The sequence below is a fragment of the Balaenoptera acutorostrata genome, chromosome 13 (assembly GCF_949987535.1).
Source record: "Balaenoptera acutorostrata chromosome 13, mBalAcu1.1, whole genome shotgun sequence".
In the NCBI taxonomy this organism is placed as follows: Eukaryota; Metazoa; Chordata; class Mammalia; order Artiodactyla; family Balaenopteridae; genus Balaenoptera; species Balaenoptera acutorostrata.
In genome coordinates this window covers 67,933,535-67,950,489 of record NC_080076.1, presented here as the reverse complement: position 1 = coordinate 67,950,489, position 16,955 = coordinate 67,933,535, and the positions used below count along the sequence as shown (strand labels likewise).

At 62.7% G+C, this 16,955-nt stretch overlaps 2 protein-coding genes across 2 annotated transcripts in view; one reads left to right on the top strand and one right to left on the bottom strand.

Moving 5' to 3' along the window:
• RSPH14 (radial spoke head 14 homolog) overlaps positions 1 to 16,955 on the bottom strand; it is a 61,941-nt gene that overhangs the window by 21,141 nt on the left and 23,845 nt on the right. The gene's annotated exons all lie outside the window — the stretch shown is intronic.
• GNAZ (G protein subunit alpha z) overlaps positions 1 to 16,955 on the top strand; it is a 42,403-nt gene that overhangs the window by 12,561 nt on the left and 12,887 nt on the right. The window contains exon 2 of the mRNA XM_057527296.1: positions 6,203 to 7,353. Coding sequence (XP_057383279.1) covers positions 6,631 to 7,353 — 723 coding nt within the window. The 5' untranslated portion in view covers positions 6,203 to 6,630. The remainder of the gene's footprint in view (positions 1 to 6,202; positions 7,354 to 16,955) is intronic.

Here is a 16,955-nt window from a genome sequence, read left to right as displayed (position 1 = left end):
CCTCTACAGAAGGCTGCAGGGGCCCAGGAGCAGCTGCAGGTGGAGGGGGGACAGCGGTGCTGAGTCACAGCCCCACCCAGCTCTGCGGGGGGCAAGGGGCAGGCTCTGGGGGTGGAAAAGCCCAGGACCTCAGACAGCCCTGGTCCCCGCTCTGGCGCTGGGGACTCGCTGGCTGGGGCGTCAGGTGGGTGGTGTCACTCGGCCTTGCTGGCCCTGTGACCTGGGCTGCCCTCGGCCCTGGGGTCCTCCCCCTGCCCCCCGCACAGCTGGCCCACCTGAGTGACCTCTGCTTGGGCCTCAAACGCCCCCTCTCAAGCACACCCTGATCTAGTGGCCCAGGGCGCAGCGTGGAGCAGGCTTTCCTTGGGGCAGGGAGGGGGTCTGGAGAGTGAGGGGCTGGGCCCGTCTCATCTCTGTCTCCCTCAGAGGAAGCGGGGACCTGTGAGGAAGGTGCCCCACCCGCCGGGTCCAGGCCTTCTCAGGCCAGTAAGCCGATAAGCCATCTTCTGTCCTTGGAGACCCTCTGGCTTAGCCCGGCTTGGGTGCAACACCTTAGGTGACCTTGACCCTGGGCTCCCTTCCTGCGTCGTCGGGGGTGGGGGCAGAAGGAGCTGCTGGGAGCGAGGTCAGGGGCTGGCCTTCCACAGCCTTGCTCCGCCCCAGCTCCTGACACAGCTGCGAAGAGGGTGACAGCGGACCCGGGTGTCACGTGGTTGGAGCTCTGGGCCAGACCATGGCGGGGGCGTCCAGGGTACAGGGCGCCAGATATGCAAAGGCCCCAGAGAGGTGGCAGCAGTGTGTCCCCACCCCTGGCTCCAGGCCGTCACCAGATTCCGTGACATGAGACTTGAGAGGGCCGTGTCTGGGGAAGGGCAGTGTGACAGGAGGGCAATTGGGCCTGCCAGGCGGTGAGCCACGGTCCAGGGTCAGGGGTCGGGGGCAGGGCTGGGAGGTTTTGAAGGGAAGTATCTGCCTGAGACCACAGGAAGGAGAGCAACTTTCAGCCACAGGGCTGCTGAGTGGGCTCTGGGTTTGGGGTCCTGCCCTCGCAGCCTTGGGGTCCACAGGTAGGCGGGTCAGTGAGTCCGGGAGGCCTATGAGGGGCTGTGATGGAGCTTGTCAAGACCCTCAAAGGACCCAGTTTCTCCCCACAAGTGCTGGGGAGCCCCTGTGGGTCCATATGTGTAGACCGAGCCCGCCAGGGGCACACCTGCCGCTTCTCCCCAGCGTCCCCTCTCCAAGAACAGCCCCCCTCCCGCCCTGGGGCCAGACCCTGGGGCGCCCTGAACCCAACCGCAGCCCCATCCCCTGGACTGCTGCTTGCAGAGCCTTCCCGGTCCAGGGATGCTGTTCACACCCCAGACAACACAGCACTCATCACCCAAACCTTGGCTGGCTCCCACCTGACTCAGGGAAGAGGCCAGCCCCTCACTCTCGGCGCCAGCCCCTAGCATCCGTGCTGTCCCTCTGATGCCAGGCACGTCCCCATCTCAGGGCCTTTGCACCCGCAGTCCCGCTTTCCTCACCACCTCCTTCCCGGAGGCCGGCCCCCCAACCTGTGCAGCCTGCATTGCCCCCCTGCCCCCACCCCACTCTCTGGAACTGGGCCCTTCCCTCACCACTGCTCACTTGCTACCTTTGGTCTGATGCCCACCCTTCTCCGTCAAGGGTCTTCAGCAGTGCCCCCCCGCATCACCGCCAGCCGGCCCAGTAAGTAACTGTGAGTGACAGAGCCCTGACTCCTCCGCGTGCACCCCTGCTCCCCACATGCCATGCGCAGCGGCACAGATGTGCATGTGCACCTCCCTACACACACGTACATGGACTTGCACGCAGGCACTACCTAGACCAGTGTGTGCACACGTGTGCCGTCCTGCACACGGACGCAGGCATGCGACCACAACACGGATGTGCACCTGCGCCGTGGGCTCCTCCCGGCCGGCCCACCCCCACTTCTCTCCCTGTGCCTCTCTTGTCTGTCTCGGTCCGGCCACCCTGCCTTCCTTTGGTTCCCCGGTCACACCATGGCACCCCTGCCCCCCCCACCATACCTCTCCCTCCCCCACTCCTCAGTGATTTCCAGCCAGACCCAGCAGCGCTGTGGTGGGGCGTCCTGGGTGTCGGACCTGGGGACCCATGAACAGTTACTGGCCAGGGAATGATGTGGTCTTCCTGCCCTTGGCCCTGTGTCTCTGGGCTGACTGGGGACATCCTCGGGGGTCCAGGAAAGCCCAGTCAGACCCAAAGAGATGGAACTGGCAGGAGCCTCCGAGGGGGTGGGGCTGTCCTGAGGTCCCTCTGCTCACAGACCTCCCTGCCTGTGTCCGCGCACAGCCCCAGGCTCCACCACCCCATAGGTGGCAGTTGGCTCCCAGACTTGGCCCGACACGCACAGTCGCCCCCAGCCACGATTCCCATTTACTCCTCCGTTGCCCTGTGGCTGCACTGGTCAAGGACCACGTGGCCAGCCCCACTTTTCTCATGGGTGTGTTAAAATATAAATAACAAAATTTACCATTTTAACCATTTTTAAATGGTACAGTTTAGTGGCATTAAGTACATTCACGTCGTTGTGCAGCCATGACCACCATCATCTCCAGAACCTTTTCATCTTCCCAAACTGAGACTCTGACCCTATTAAGCAACAGCTCCCCAGCCCCTGGCACCATCTACTTTCTGTCCCTGTGAACTTGACTGCTGTAAGGACCTTATGTAATTAGAATCCTACAGTATTTGTCCTTTTGTGCCGGGCCTGTTTCACTGAGCAAAATGTCCTCAAGGCTCATCCATGTTGTGGCAGGTGTCAGAATTTCCTTCCTTTTTAAGGCTGAATAACATTCCCTTCTATGTTTTTATCACATTTTGTTTGTCCATTTGTCTGTCAGTGGACACTTCAGTTGCTTCTGCTTCTTAGCTATTGTGGATAATGCTGTTATGAACATCGGTGTACAAAAATTGCTTTGAGACTCTGCCTTCAAGTCTTTTGGGTATGTACCCAGAGGTGGAATTACTGGATCATGTGGTAGATCTGTTTTTATTTTTGTGGGAAACCTCCATACTGTTTTCTATGGTAGCTGCGCCATTTTACCTTCCCACCAACAGTGTGCAAGGGTTCCAATTTCTTCATGTCTCGTCAGTATTCACTGTTTTCTGAGATTTTTTCAATAGTAGCTATCCTTATAGGTGTGAGATGGTATCTTAGTGTGGTTTTGGTTTGCATTTCTTTAGTAATTAGTGACGAACATCTTTTCATGTTCTTATTGGCCATTCATATATCTTCATTGGGTAAATGTCCATTCAAGTCCATTGCCCAGTTTTGAATCAGGTTGGGTTTTTTGTTGAATTTTAGGAGTTGTCCTTATATTCTAGATATTAATTCCTTATTAGGTATACAATTTGCAGATGTTTTCTAACATTCCGTGGATTGCCTCTTTACCTGCTGATACCGTCTTTTGGTGCACAAAAGTTTAAAATTTTCATGAAATCCAGTTTGTTTTTTCTTTTGTTGCCTGTACCTTTGGCATCTTATCCAAGAAACCAATGCTAAACCCAGTGTCAGGCAGCTTTTGCCCTGTGCTTTTTCCTAAGAGTCTTACAGTTTTAGGTCTTTTATCCATTTTAAGTTAATTTTTGTATGTGGTGTTTGGTAAGGGCCTCAGTCTGGTGGGAGGGACCAGAGAAGGGGCGGGCGTGGTGGGGAGAGGTGGGGTGCCCGCTGGTGGGCCACGAGGGCCTGAGCTGGCCCGTGAGGAGCAGGCAGGGGTCCCATGCCAGAGCCAGGTGGAGGGCGGGCTCCCCAGGCTGCATGGGGTTGGGTGCGGGGGGTCATGTGCGGCGCTGGCGAGGACGCGGCCGAACGCGGTGGTCTGTTCAGGTGCAGCCTTGCACGGAGGCAGGGGACTGGCCCGCTGGACCCCGTGCCATGTTGCCTGCCTGGGTTAAACTATGTCCCGAGAGAGGGGTCACCACAGGGAGGCCCAGCGCCTGGGGTCCTGCTTGTCTCTGGGGGCCCCAGACAACGGGAGGGCCCTGCTCTCCTGGGTGACCTTTGTCCCTGTCGCTGATCAGCTGAGGGAGAATTGGTCACTTGGGGCCTGCCTGTACCTGAGACTTTAAGACACAAAATTGAGAAAAACGGAAATGACAACATGGGGTTCCCCCAGTGTAGCCAGCATCGCCTTCAGGAGGCCAGGCACCGGGGGCCCTGGGCAGACGCTGGGCTGGAGCCAGATGTCCGGGGCTGCCGGCCGAGGGCAGGGCCGGGTCATCAGCAGGGACCAGGGAGCAACCACTGAGTCCCTGTCGTACATACTTATGGTCCAGGGCAAGTCCCTGGCGGGACTCTTGTCTATAAACCTTTCTTACGACAGTTCACGAGAGAAGTATAGGCAACATGGTAAAATGCACAAATCCCTTGTAATTTCACAACATAGAGCTCATTGCTGCTTGGAAAATAACTTCGCAGACCTCTACTCACACAGTACGTGCACGCACGTGTGTGTTGGGGGGCACATGCCTGTGGGTGCATGTGCTGCCTGCGTCCTGTATGCATTGTCCTACAACAGTCGCTCGAGAGCACCCACCCCGTGCCCGGAGGGGGGTCATCTCGGGGCCTCTGTTCTAAGCATGATCGCCATCCTTGCTGGGGCTGTGCTGAATGACCAGCCGTTTAGTCGCTGCTCTCAGCAGAGACGTCTCCTGGTACATCCCCCACCATTGGCTGTGGGGCTGCGGCGAAGCAGGAGACGCTCAGCGCCCCAAGGCTAAACCCCTCCCCCCTTGCCGACTGGGCACCTGCTGTGTGCCGGGCCCAAGTGCTGCCGTGGAGGGTGGGGCAGGACAGTGGAGCAGGACGGGGTAGAGGCCCAGGCGGCAGAATGGGGGGCACTCACAGGTGATGGGGATGGGGGTGGGGGGAGCACTGGCTGGGTACCAGGGTCTGTGCTGGCCACTTTACCTCTTGGGGACCAGCTCTGGGTGTGCTGTGATCAGTGACGGATAGGCTCTGAGACAGGGGTCATGGGCCCGGCCACACAGCCGGGCTGACACTCACCACCCTGAGAGCAGTGGGGTGCATCAGTGTCCCCCCGAGCGGCAGGGGGAGCCCAGGGAGAGAACAGGCTTGGGGTCAGCTCCAGGGCAGGATGGCGGGGACTGGCAGGCATGGAGGCGCCTGGGAGAGTGACGGGCAGGTAGGGGGACATGGACAAGACTCGGGGTCCTTCCCACCCAGGGCCTGCTGTGGGGGGAACGGGGGCATTAGGGGGTGGATGCTGGCCATGGCAAGATGGGGGTGCTGCAGGGGGCAGGCAGCCAGGCAGGGACAGAGGCTGTGTGGATGGGGTGAGGGGGGTGCCGTCCTGGGCTCCCAGGCGTGGGCAGAGCCTGAGCTTTGGGGATGCCCTGGTGGGATGGGCCCGGCCCAGCTGCTGCAGGTGGTCGGGGGAGCCCTGGGAGGAGCATGCAGACGTCCTGGGTCAACAGGGGGCTGGCAGAGAGCGGGCGCTGAGGCCCTGCACCAGGTGTGAGCACAGCTGCTCCTTATTGACCAGTGGGGGCAGGGGACCTGAAAGGCTTGGCCTGGGACCAGGGAGCCTCTGGGCCGCCCCTGCCTTGCCCTGGACTTGCTGTTTCCCGATGCCCTTGCGTTGCTCTAGCTTGTCCTGCCGCCCACACCTGGCCACCGCCCTGCCCACTTGAGAGCCCCTGCCCTGGAGAGAGCAGGAATGACCCCACTCCCGGGAGGCGGTAAGAGTCGGTAGCACCCAGTTACCCTGGTCTGGGACCCCATGGTAAACATGTGGGTGCAGCGCCAGCAGCTGCAGGAGAGGGTGCGGAACCACCACATGGAGTCCTAACCACCACCAGACGGAGGTCTGAGGCTTGGCGAGGGTGAGGTCTCCGGGTCCGGGTGGGCAGGGCAGAGTGGCGGGGCGCTGGGCTCTCTCCCCTCTGAAGACCCTCAGGCCTGGTCCTGGCCTAGCTGTGGGCACCCTTTCCTTGAGCGCCAGCTTCAAGCCAGCTGACTGGTGGGAGGGGTGCAGGGTGGCGGCCAGGCATGTTTTGCTGGGGTTTGAGCTCCACTGGGGGGGCAGGGGGGGGCTCTGATTCATCATTCCCCAGGCCGCTTCCCGCCGTCCAGGGCTTCCCTGCCCACCCAGCCTGCGGTGGGAGGAGACTCATGCTGTTCTCTTGTTGGCAGGTGAAGGCGGATGCCCGAGGCAGGGGGACCGCAGGGAGAACCCACGGCATCCTTACTGGCAGCCGGCCCTCTAGCCACACTCGGCAGCATCACCCCAGCAACCAGCGACCAGACGGCTTCCCACCGTCAGGAGGACAGGGAATGACTGCGGCGCATCTGGCCCCGCGGTGGCCCTGGGAGGTGGAGTGTCCCTGAGGGAGGGCTCAGCCGCCTCCCGCAGCGCAAGAGCCATGCCAGCTGGAGAGGAGGCGCCGGGGCAAGGGCTGCAGCGGGGCATGGCCTTGCCCCCCCACCCACGCTGAGCGCTCCAGGGCACCGGCTCCCATCCACTAGGCACACCTGCCTCAAGTCTCAGCTCCCCCTCTCGGTGGCCACCGGGAGAGGCGCCCCATCCTGTGCTCCGCGTCTGGGCCCGCCGCTGCCGGACCATGGGATGTCGGCAAAGCTCAGAGGAGAAAGAGGCAGCACGGCGGTCCCGGCGAATTGACCGCCACCTGCGTTCGGAGAGCCAGCGGCAGCGCCGCGAGATCAAGCTGCTCTTGCTGGGCACCAGCAACTCGGGCAAGAGCACCATTGTGAAGCAGATGAAGATCATCCACAGCGGCGGCTTCAACCTGGAGGCCTGCAAGGAGTACAAGCCGCTCATTATCTACAACGCCATTGACTCACTGACCCGCATCATCCGTGCCCTGGCCGCGCTCAAGATCGACTTCCACAACCCTGACCGCGCCTACGATGCCGTACAGCTGTTCGCACTGACGGGCCCCGCCGAGAGCAAGGGCGAGATCACACCTGAGCTGCTGGGTGTCATGCGGCGGCTGTGGGCCGACCCCGGGGCGCAGGCCTGCTTCGGCCGCTCCAGCGAGTACCACCTGGAGGACAACGCGGCCTACTACCTGAATGACCTGGAGCGCATCGCCGCGCCCGACTACGTGCCCACCGTGGAGGACATCCTGCGCTCCCGGGACATGACCACGGGCATCGTGGAGAACAAGTTCACCTTCAAGGAGCTCACCTTCAAGATGGTGGACGTGGGCGGGCAGAGGTCAGAGCGCAAAAAGTGGATCCACTGCTTCGAGGGCGTCACCGCCATCATCTTCTGCGTGGAGCTTAGTGGCTACGACCTGAAGCTCTACGAGGACAACCAGACGGTGAGTGAGTGACTGGGCTCTTCTTCTGCTCGTTGCTGCTACGTGGGAGCCGGCGGGATCCTGGCTGTGTCCAGGGAAGGAGGGGAGTGGCTGCTGTCCAAGGGGAGCCAGGGCGGCTCCAGCGAGGACCTCGGGGTAGCGCCTGCCGTCAGGACGTCTGCCTGGAGGGCAGCTCTCGGTGGCCACCCCAGCTGGGGGGCCCCCAACTCCACTCTAACCCCACCCTGGGTTCCACCAGGCAGGGATACCCTCTGTGCTATGCCACCCTCACTGGCTGCAGACAGCACTGCCCTCATGGTGCTCACGGGCCCAGGTGGCCTCACCTAGGTGCTGCGAGCAGACCGCACACCCCATGCCTGATGCTCTCGGGGTGCAGAGGGCCAGCTCTCTGCTGAGCAGGGCCTGCTCCTCGGCTCCCAGAGCATGTTGGCCGCCTGGGGGTGGGGAGGAGGGGAAACTGGCACCGCGAGGGGCTTTGCTGCAGGTGAGGTCGAGTGTGGCCAGGTGCACGGGGAGTGACCCTGGAGGCAGGAGACAGGCTGGCTGCCCTACAGGACACGGCGCAGGCCGGGCATCCAGTTGTTGGTCCGTGTGGCAGTTCAGTAAATGCAGCAGCTCCCACCAGCTGGGCACCGTGCTCCGTCCCAGGAACCTCAGCGCCGCAACCCCGTCCGGGTCCTGAGAGTCTGTCAGCCACAGGGTTAAGAACCTTTTCTGAGGTTTAATCCCCAGGGGTTGGGTAGGGGTGGTAATTCCTTCAGGCCCTCTTTCCAGGCTGAGAAACACCTTGTGGGCTGGGAGCTCAGAGTCATGTGGCAGGGAGACCCCAGAGGTGGGTGCAGTGCAAGAGGTGCCGAGGGGCAACCTGGACCCGGTGCTGAGCCAGTGGAGGCTTGCGGGGAGCTGCTGGCAGGTGGGAGCTAGGCCTCTGGCAAGAAGAGGGTGGGCAGTGCACTGCAGGCCCAACCGAGGCAGGAGGCCCAGGCACGGGCGCTGCAGTCTCCCAGGGCACCCAGGAGCGGTGGTGGTGGAGGCCGCTCAGCCAGATAGGGATGGGTGTGGCTGGGGCCGCCCCACAGCAGAGGGTCTGTGCCAGGCGGGATCACCGAGCAAAGACCTGGCATCTGCCCTTAAGAGGTCTTTGATCCTGAGGGTGGGGGACATGGGGGCAAACAGGGAGTCTGCAAAGGAGCTGTAAGTGGTGTTGGGCTGGGTGCCAGGGGCTCGGGGAGGTGGCAAGCTGGCAGGGACCCAGGGGAAGGGGTAATGATGTTCATGAGGGGGATCCTTCATACTGGGAAATGAGGGGACCAGGGGATGGGGCGATGCGAGGAAGGGACACCCGGTCTTTTTAGGCAGATGCCGGCTTTATTCATTGGGTTCAGCAGGGAGTCCTAATTTTGGGCTGCAGCCCCAGGAACTCTGCAGGCGGCTGCAGGTAGTGGCCACTGTGCTGGGCACCTGACTGGCTTTTCGAATAGAGAAGGGTATGCAGCACTCTTCAGGTTTGCACAGAGGCCCAGCCTGGTGGAGAAGGGGGAGCAGCTGTAGGAGGCCACGGAGACAGGAGGCGGAGCCGTGTCCCAGCGGCAGGGGCCTGGACAGTCTGCAACTCCCTGTGGGCCAGCCCATCTTGCTCCCAACACTGTCCCCCAGAGTCTCGTCCCTCTTCCGCCCGCCCCCACTTGAGGGCCACGTGTGGTCTGGGCAGCGGAGGAGCGAGGTCAGGCTCCTCGGTGTTGCTTCACTGTGGGCAGAGGGCTTGGGGCTGACCAGGCCCTGAAGCGAAGCGGGGTGCCTGGGCAGGTCTGTGGCCACCTGGGCTCCAGCCGTCTCGCTCTCTGGGTGCCTGCCTGTTTTCGGCTGTGTCCTGAGGCTGGTGGTGGCCTGTGCTCAGAGGCCTCCGGGGGCCACATTTGTCATCTCCAGGACGGGCGTGGTGAATTCCCTTGGTGCTGGGCGGGCTCCCAGACTGTCCGCTGGCATGTCCTGCCCACCGTGTCTGCGCCCACAGGTGTGCCAGGTCATGGGGGCAGGGAGCCTGGTCCCCGCATGGGTCCCGTGTTTCATGGAGGCATCTGGCTGCCCTTCCTGCTCTGAGCCTGTCGACGGGTTGGCGGCCCAAGTGGCCCAAGTGTCCTCAAAGACAGGCCCCAGGCCAGAGCTTCTGCCTGAGGCCCTCCCAGCTCCGCCCACTGTCCCCGCGGCCCACAGCCCCTCTCCTCTCTGCTCTGGCCTCGCGGGCTCGGCTCACTCCCACGTGCTCCGAGCTCTCCAGCCTTTAGCACGTGGCCACCCTGTCCCCTGCCCCTCGTCTCTTGCCCGCTTGCCCTGTCCTCCAGGTCTCATGTCAGGCGTCACCCCCCGCCCACTGCCTGCGCACCCCTCCATCACCGTCGCTCATTACGGTGGCCCCGTCGTGTGCGAGCAAGTAGCCGCCTGGCTGGGTCATGTGGACGACGGGGTGGACAGGCGGCCCCGGGGGGGTTTCTCTGTGAGGCCCGCACGTCCTCCTGAAGGCAGCCAGGCTCTGGGGCCATCACAGCATTTCCTGAGGGGAGAGGCCAGCGGCCAGGCCCGCGCCCCCTGCCTGCCCACCGCCTGGACTCGGCAGGCCTGGGGAGGTGGTTGTTCACCAGAAAAGGAGATTCTTGATGAGAAGCTCAAGCAAGGCTGGAAATTCACTGGATTCCAAGTGGTTCTGACCTTTCATGCTCTACCAGCAGTGTCTCAATGAAGAACAAACTCTGCTGAGCAGAGACAATACCAGCCGTGAGTCCTACTGCTGCTGGCCCGCAAGGTGGTCTGGCTGCCACCTGGGGAGAGCCCAGCCCGTCTCTCCGTGCTTGGGGGAGGCAAGCGCTGCAGAGGGGCTGGGACTTGGCTGCCACCCCATTTTCTCCTTTCCAAGGGCCCTGGCAGAGGCCAGGTGGCCAGGAGAAACCAGAGGCTCCCGGGGCCTGGTGCCAGGCTCCGGACACGGCTCCTCAGAGCTCCTCCCTGCTCAGCGCCTGCGGCTTCCTCCCACCCCCCCTCCCACTCCCTGCACCTGGCAGAGGAGTCCCTGCCCCACCCCCACTTGCCCGCTGGCCTCTGCGTCAGCACGTTGCCAAGGGTGACGTCAGGACTGCTGGGCGCAGAGGGCATGGAGGGCTGTGGCACGTGCAGGGCAGCCCCTGGGCAGGGGGCAGATTCCAGGCGTCTGTGGACCATGGCAACCAGCAGATCCCAGAAGCTGTGCTCAGCCTTGGTGACAATTCCGGGCCCTCATCCCAGGAGGATTTAATGGGTACTTGGCCTGCCTGGGGCCCGTCCCCCCGTGCAGTCCTGCAGACACCAGAGGGCCTTCACTCTCCCCATGCGGGGCTGTCCAGGCAGCACAGGAGGCCAGAGCACAGCCCAGTCACGCATCACCTGGCGGGTCCTGTGGGACGGCAGCCATGCCCGGGGTCCCCATCACAGGTGGGAGGACAGGTCACGGTCCGAGCTCACGCAGCCATGGGCCCTCCCCGAGCCACACCTGCTGCCTGGGGCCAAGGCAGGCCGCCCTGCCCCACCCACCCTTTGGGGAGCCACTTCCTTCTCCGCCTGGCTCATGGACTCTTCCCAGGGTAAAGAAAGATGAGGAGCTCAGCCATGGCCCGCCTGGGCGCCCACCCCACACGGCAGCCCCTGAGCCCCCCCCCCAACTTTAGTACCTGGCAGGCGGAACCCCAGCACCCTGCTGTCAACCTGCCAACCAGCCTCAGCCCAGCGCACGTGCTGATGGACCCATGGCCTCTGCATGGTGGGGGGTCCTTCAGAAGGGGAGGACGAGGCGGCTATGAGGTGTCAGTGTTCTCACGGGAACACCCTCAGCGGCTCGCTCGCTGCCTTTCCTGGTGAAGCTGTCAGCAGGCCTGCCGTGCGCCTGCTGTATACCTGCCGTGTGCCTGCTGTATACCTGCTGTGCACCTGCTGGGTGTGCAGCCGCAGGCCTTGACGTGTGTGTGCAGTGTGCCCGAGGAGGGGGGCTGCTCCAGGCTGTCCTACAAATAGTGTGCTTTGTCATTCCGCCCAAAAAGGGAGCATGTTTCAGTGACACAATGAACGGCACTGTGTCACAAAATGGTGCTGCCTGGGTCTGCGGCAAAACTGACCGTCACCTGCTGGTGACAGAGGGGGTGGCATTTGTGCAAAGAACGTGGTTACAAGTGGGAGATGCGAGACGTGGATGATACCCGGCTTAGATTAGGAAGGGACCTGACGTACGCTTTAGTGCCCTTAACCAGCCAGCTTTGCAGATGAGGGAGGACACTGAGGCCCAGAGATCACTCATCATGGGTTCCAGGGTGGGGGCAGTGAGCAGGGTTCGGGGGACTTGAGTGGCCATCAGGGTTGGCACTGGCCCAGCAGCCCCCACCCCGTCAGTGGCAGGACCACAGGGAGCTCCAGCAGAGCAGGTCCCCACTCTGCCTCCTGCTCCCGACCCGGTGGAGGACATAGTTCCAGGAACCGTGCCGCGGGGACTTGGGACAGAGCCAGAGAAGCGTGCCGTTGACCCGCCAGAGGCCACCAGCCTCCCCCACCAGACACTGGTCTCCCCAGCAGCTCCTTCTGGTCTCGTGATGTGCCAGGGCCAAGTGTACCTTTGACCCCTGCAAACCACGCTGCCCCTGGGACAGCAGAGGCCTCCTGGACCAGAGCCAGGAGGCAGAGGCAGCTAGAGGGCCAGGCCCCCGGCAGGGCCACCACGGTGCCTCTCACACCGGGTGCAGCGGGCACAGGGCTCAGCTGGCCCCGAGCGCTCCCCCCGCTGGCGTCCCCCTCCAAGCTCAGCCCAGCCCTTTTTCTCTGTGGCCTGTTACCCCTCCCAAGCGTTGGAGACGTGTGGCGGCTCGAGGGGGCCAGGTGTGCACTCACAGCCGGATCGTTGGTGGCCCGGAGCCGCTGCTGGCGCTTGTGAACAGTGCCCACCTCTGTGCGGGCTCCTCCGGCCGTGGCACTAGCCGGGGTCCTCGCTCCACTGCCTGGCCCTTGTCTCAGCCCTAAGGGGGCTGAGGCCATGTGGTCCTCCCCTCTGTGGGCCCTGGGCCTCGCGTGGGGGAGGGGGAGGGCGGGTGGAGAGGCAGCAGCCGCAGCCGGCCCTCCCCCGCTCCCAGGGCAGCCGAGCCCGAGGCCCCTCTCTACGGCGACTTCCTCCGTTCTCCCTGCCCTGTCACACTGGGCATTCCCGAGGGCTCCTGCTTCCTGCTCCCTTTGTGCTCAGCTCGTGCCCGGAATAGGTCCTCCATCAGAGGTCAGCCAGACAGAAGGACGGAAGGACAGGCAGGCCACCTGCCGCTCAGTGTGGCCTCCCTCCAGCCCCGCTCCTCACCCTGGGATCCTTGTGTGCCCGCCCCTCCATGGTGGCCACCTCCTGCCGCGTCACTGGAGCGCCCCCCCACCCCAGGCACAGGCTGTCACTGGACACAGTGGAGCAGGTGGGACGCGCCCCACCCCACCCCCTCCACGCTCCACCTCTCCCACACGACAGCCTTTGCCACGTGCCCTGGTGGAATCTGCATGGGGGTGTCCACGTGTCCCTCGGATCTGAGGCTGCGGTCCTTCCCCCATAGGCGGGTTGGGGTCAGCCTCTTGCCAGGTCGCGGACCAGCCCTGGGAGGGAGCAGGCGGGCGCCATTGGCGCTGTGTGGGCAGCGCTGGCCCCCACCTGCGCTGCACACCCATCCACTGGAGGGCAGTGGCTGGCCGACACCAGCTCACAAGTGCCAATTTTTCCGTTTTTAAGAAGTTTGTGAGCTGTTTGACATCATGTTGGTAGCTTAAAATCAGCCAGGTGAGAGTAATGACACCATAGAAATTGGCAGCCTCTACAGCCGGCCCCCACCCCGGCCAGATGTTAAACATTCACCAGCCTCCTGCAGCCGGTGACCCCTGAACCCTGGCTGGAAGGGCCTGCCCGTCAGGCTCATTCATCGGTGAATTACAGTGTTCACTGTCTGCATCCTTTTAAAGAGCTCTGTCAGCCTCCTCTGTGACCCCTCAGCGCCTCCCTGCTCTGGCCCTGTGACCACACCTGTCTTTTCTGTTCACGTTCGTCCTGCTTGCGAATGATCATTTGCCAGATGGCTCCACGCTCTCCCCGGGCAGATTCACGAGAATCAAGCCTCTGCATAGGGGAGCAGCCTGGAGCTGGGTGGTTCTGCCATGTCTCTGTCAGCATGTGGGACTCATGTGCGAATCTGCTCCAGCTGGGCCTCCCAGGGTCCCCGCCTGAGGACAAGCCCCATGGGGCTTGTTCAGGAAGCAGTGAGGGACAGAGGCGACTGTGGCCCTTCCTCCCCTGAGGTCACATGGGGACCACATTGAACAACCCCTGGAGGCCAGAGTGACTCCCCCAGTGCCCACATCCACTGGCCCCATGCTGGCTGTGGCCAGCCCCGAGGCACCCCATTGCAGCAGCTCTCTGGGTCCAGAGAACCCCGGGGGGCCTCCTGCCCCAGAGACCACCTTGCAGGGGAGAAGGGAGCAGACATCAGGAGCAGGGCCTGGACGGATTGGGATGAAGGTGGGGATGGTAATCTGGGCTCGACCTTGCGCATCCAGCCTGGGTCGTGGGGCCTGTGGAGGCAGCCCACAGAGGCAGGACCGAGGGGTTTGGGGGGGCCATGGAGAGCTGGGCCAGCTGGGCGAGGTCCTGGGTGCCAAGTCCCACCCCCAGCACTGCCTGGGGTAGACGTTGCTGCCAGGGCTCGTCGGGGCCTCTGCAGCTCCCACGTCTGTGCACATCCTCTCTGCCAGGTGATCTGCTCTTCTCAATGTCCCTGCACCCCGCGGAACGTCTGTATCCCGCACTTACCAGGAGCTTCAGGGCAGAGGGACCTCCCCAGCCCGCATCCCGCTCAGTGCCCAGGCCAGCGGGTTAATTAATTTCTTGAGCGCATTAGCCCCACTCCTTACGCACACGTCAGAACCCAGAGGGGTTTTAAGACGCAGATTATTATTGTTTTAAGGGATTTCTATAATCTGAGAACTGAAAAACAACTTCTCCACTTAGCAAGAACAGGCTCCAGGGAGCTGGCTGAGACCACTGGGGGACCCTCGGTAACCAGCACAGACAACTGGCCCTGAACAACACTGAGAAAGGCTTCTGTGCTAACAGAACTCGGGGACTGCTCCCCGCCCCCCCCCCCAGGTCCCTCTGGCTCTGACAGTCTAGTGTTTTGGTAGATCTGAATACAGTCAGCTAGGGCAAGGGGGCATGGTCATCTGAGGGGGGCCCCCCGGGTGGAGCAGAAGGTGGCCCTGTTCCCTGCACGTGGCTCCCCACTGGACACGCGTTCTCAGATCCAGAGACCAAACTCAGGCTGGCCCGGGAACCTGGGCCACAGCTCACCCTGACCTTGTCTTCATCACCCCTAGTTGGTGTCTCATCAGCTCATGTATTTGCTCTAATTTCATGAATAAAACCACAGTCACCCAGAGGCCCTGGGCCTCACGTCCTGAGGTTTCCGCTGAGGCCAGCCCCAGGCCACAGCCCCACACACCTTTTCAGGCCTTCGGTGACCTGGGAAGGCTCTCGGCATCCTGGCTGAGGAGGCCCAGAGCCTCCAAGCCGCATGGCCCAGCTCCACGTTCCCCAGAAGCCATAGCCTCTGGGCCTGTGTCTCAGGCTCCAGGAAACCAGCTCTGTAGCCAACTACCAGCCACTGGGGAAAGAACAGTCTGGAACAGCTGACTGGGGCAACCTGTAGTTCTTGGGCGGCTTCCCACCTGGGCCCTTTGTTTACTGCCTGCTGGCTCCAGGGACGCCCCCTCGGCTCCTGTTTCAGCCTCATCTGCCCAAAGACAGGACCTCAGGAGGCGAGAGGGGGCCAGCCACGTGCAGCCCCAGTCCTGTGCGGCCTCAGCTGGGCAAGCTGGTCCAGTCATGGCTCCCTTGTCTGCAAAGCCAGACGACAGATCCACGGCTCAAGGACAGGATGCAGTTTTGACATCTGCCAGGTGCCTGTGCTTGGTGCCCGCAGGGCCTGGGACTCTGGGGCTGGCACTCTGATGGAGGGGGATGCCCAGCAGTGGAGCTTAGACCTTGGTCAGCCCCGTGGCCTCCCCTGTGGCCTGGGCCACCCTGCCTGGTTTGGTGGCTGGGAAGGCTGTGGGAATCACGCAGGCCTGCAGGGAACACAGTGCCCTCCTGCCATTTCCTTTTCTTCTCACAAGAGACAACCACCCAGCCCCCCACTCTCCAGTCCTGCTCAGGCTTCCCAGGGCCAGGCTGCAAGTGCCTCTCGGGACCGAGGGGTTTTGGGGGGCCATGGAGAGCTGGGCCACCTGGGCGAGGTCCCGGTGCCAAGTCCCACCCCCAGCACAGCCTGGGGCATCAGGATGCGGCATCACCAAGGCCAGAGACCACACTGAATCAGGACAGAGGAGGCGCTGGGCAGAACTGTCACCACGCTCTCCTCTGATGCCCAGACCTAGCAGGCTGGCCTTTTGTAGCGCAGCTGACCAGGGGACCTGGCGTTGGGCACCACCAGCCCTGACACAGCACATGTTCCTCCCGGGGCATCCCAGCCCCTGCTGCAGTGGTGTGGGGCCCAGGGAGGGCAGGAGGTCTCTTCTGGACAGCAAGGAGCCCATGGGGGTTGGAGACCTACTGTCCCCAGTGGTTGTGGAGGACATGGATGGAGACACTGCGTGTGACTCCAGCCTGGATTCAGTGAGACCACAGCCATGACCCGCTGACCAGCCGGCCTCTGGCACGCCCTTCCCCCGAACGTTGTTCCTGCTCCTGCCCAGTGCTCTGTCCCCAGGCACAGCTGCTGTGACCCCGTGGCCCGGTATCTCCTGCCACACTGCCAGTCTGGGGGGATGGGCTGGCCCAGCCCTGGGGGTGATACGGGTGGTCACAGCTGGAGGGGGGTGAGGTTTCGAGGACCCACTCAAGAGGCGGTGACACGAAGACAAGGGCTTGGGAACCAGAAACAGGGCCCCACCCAGCTTCTTCATCCCCCTGCCTCACCTGAAAAGGGGGCTGAGAGGCTTGGACCGTGCTGGCCAGGACGAGCACCGGGAGAATGCTGTCAGCCACCGAGCACCTAGCAGGGTGTGGGGTATGTCAGCCACAGTGGCAGCATCAAGGGCAGGATAAAGCGCCAGCTGCCCCCACAGGCAGGAGCAGCATTCCCGGGCTCGAGGGCCCTGCCGTGGTCCTAGGGTCCTGCGGAATTCCCTGAACCGCGCGCGTCCCGATTGTATGGCTGCACCAGCACATGTAGGCATCCTTCCTGGGAGAGGCTCTGTCACTTTGATCAGTTTCTCAATGGAGCTGAGACCCTGGAAGACTGCCCTTGCCCAGCCCTGACCCCCTGCTGATGGAGAAGCCAGGGTCAGGGCAGTAATGGCCCAAATATTACTTCCTAAGGATGAGCATTTCTGAAATCCATCTTGTTGGGCCACAAGCAGAGGTTCCCAACTGAGATGTCTACCCGCCCCCCAGCCCTGTCCCCAGCTTCTCATGTCCCTGCAGGAACTGGCCACCTGCTGCCCATGGCTCTCCAGCTTTTCCTCCAGGAGGGGTGGCCCAGGGCTGTGCCCAGGGGTGCAGAAGCTCCACCTTG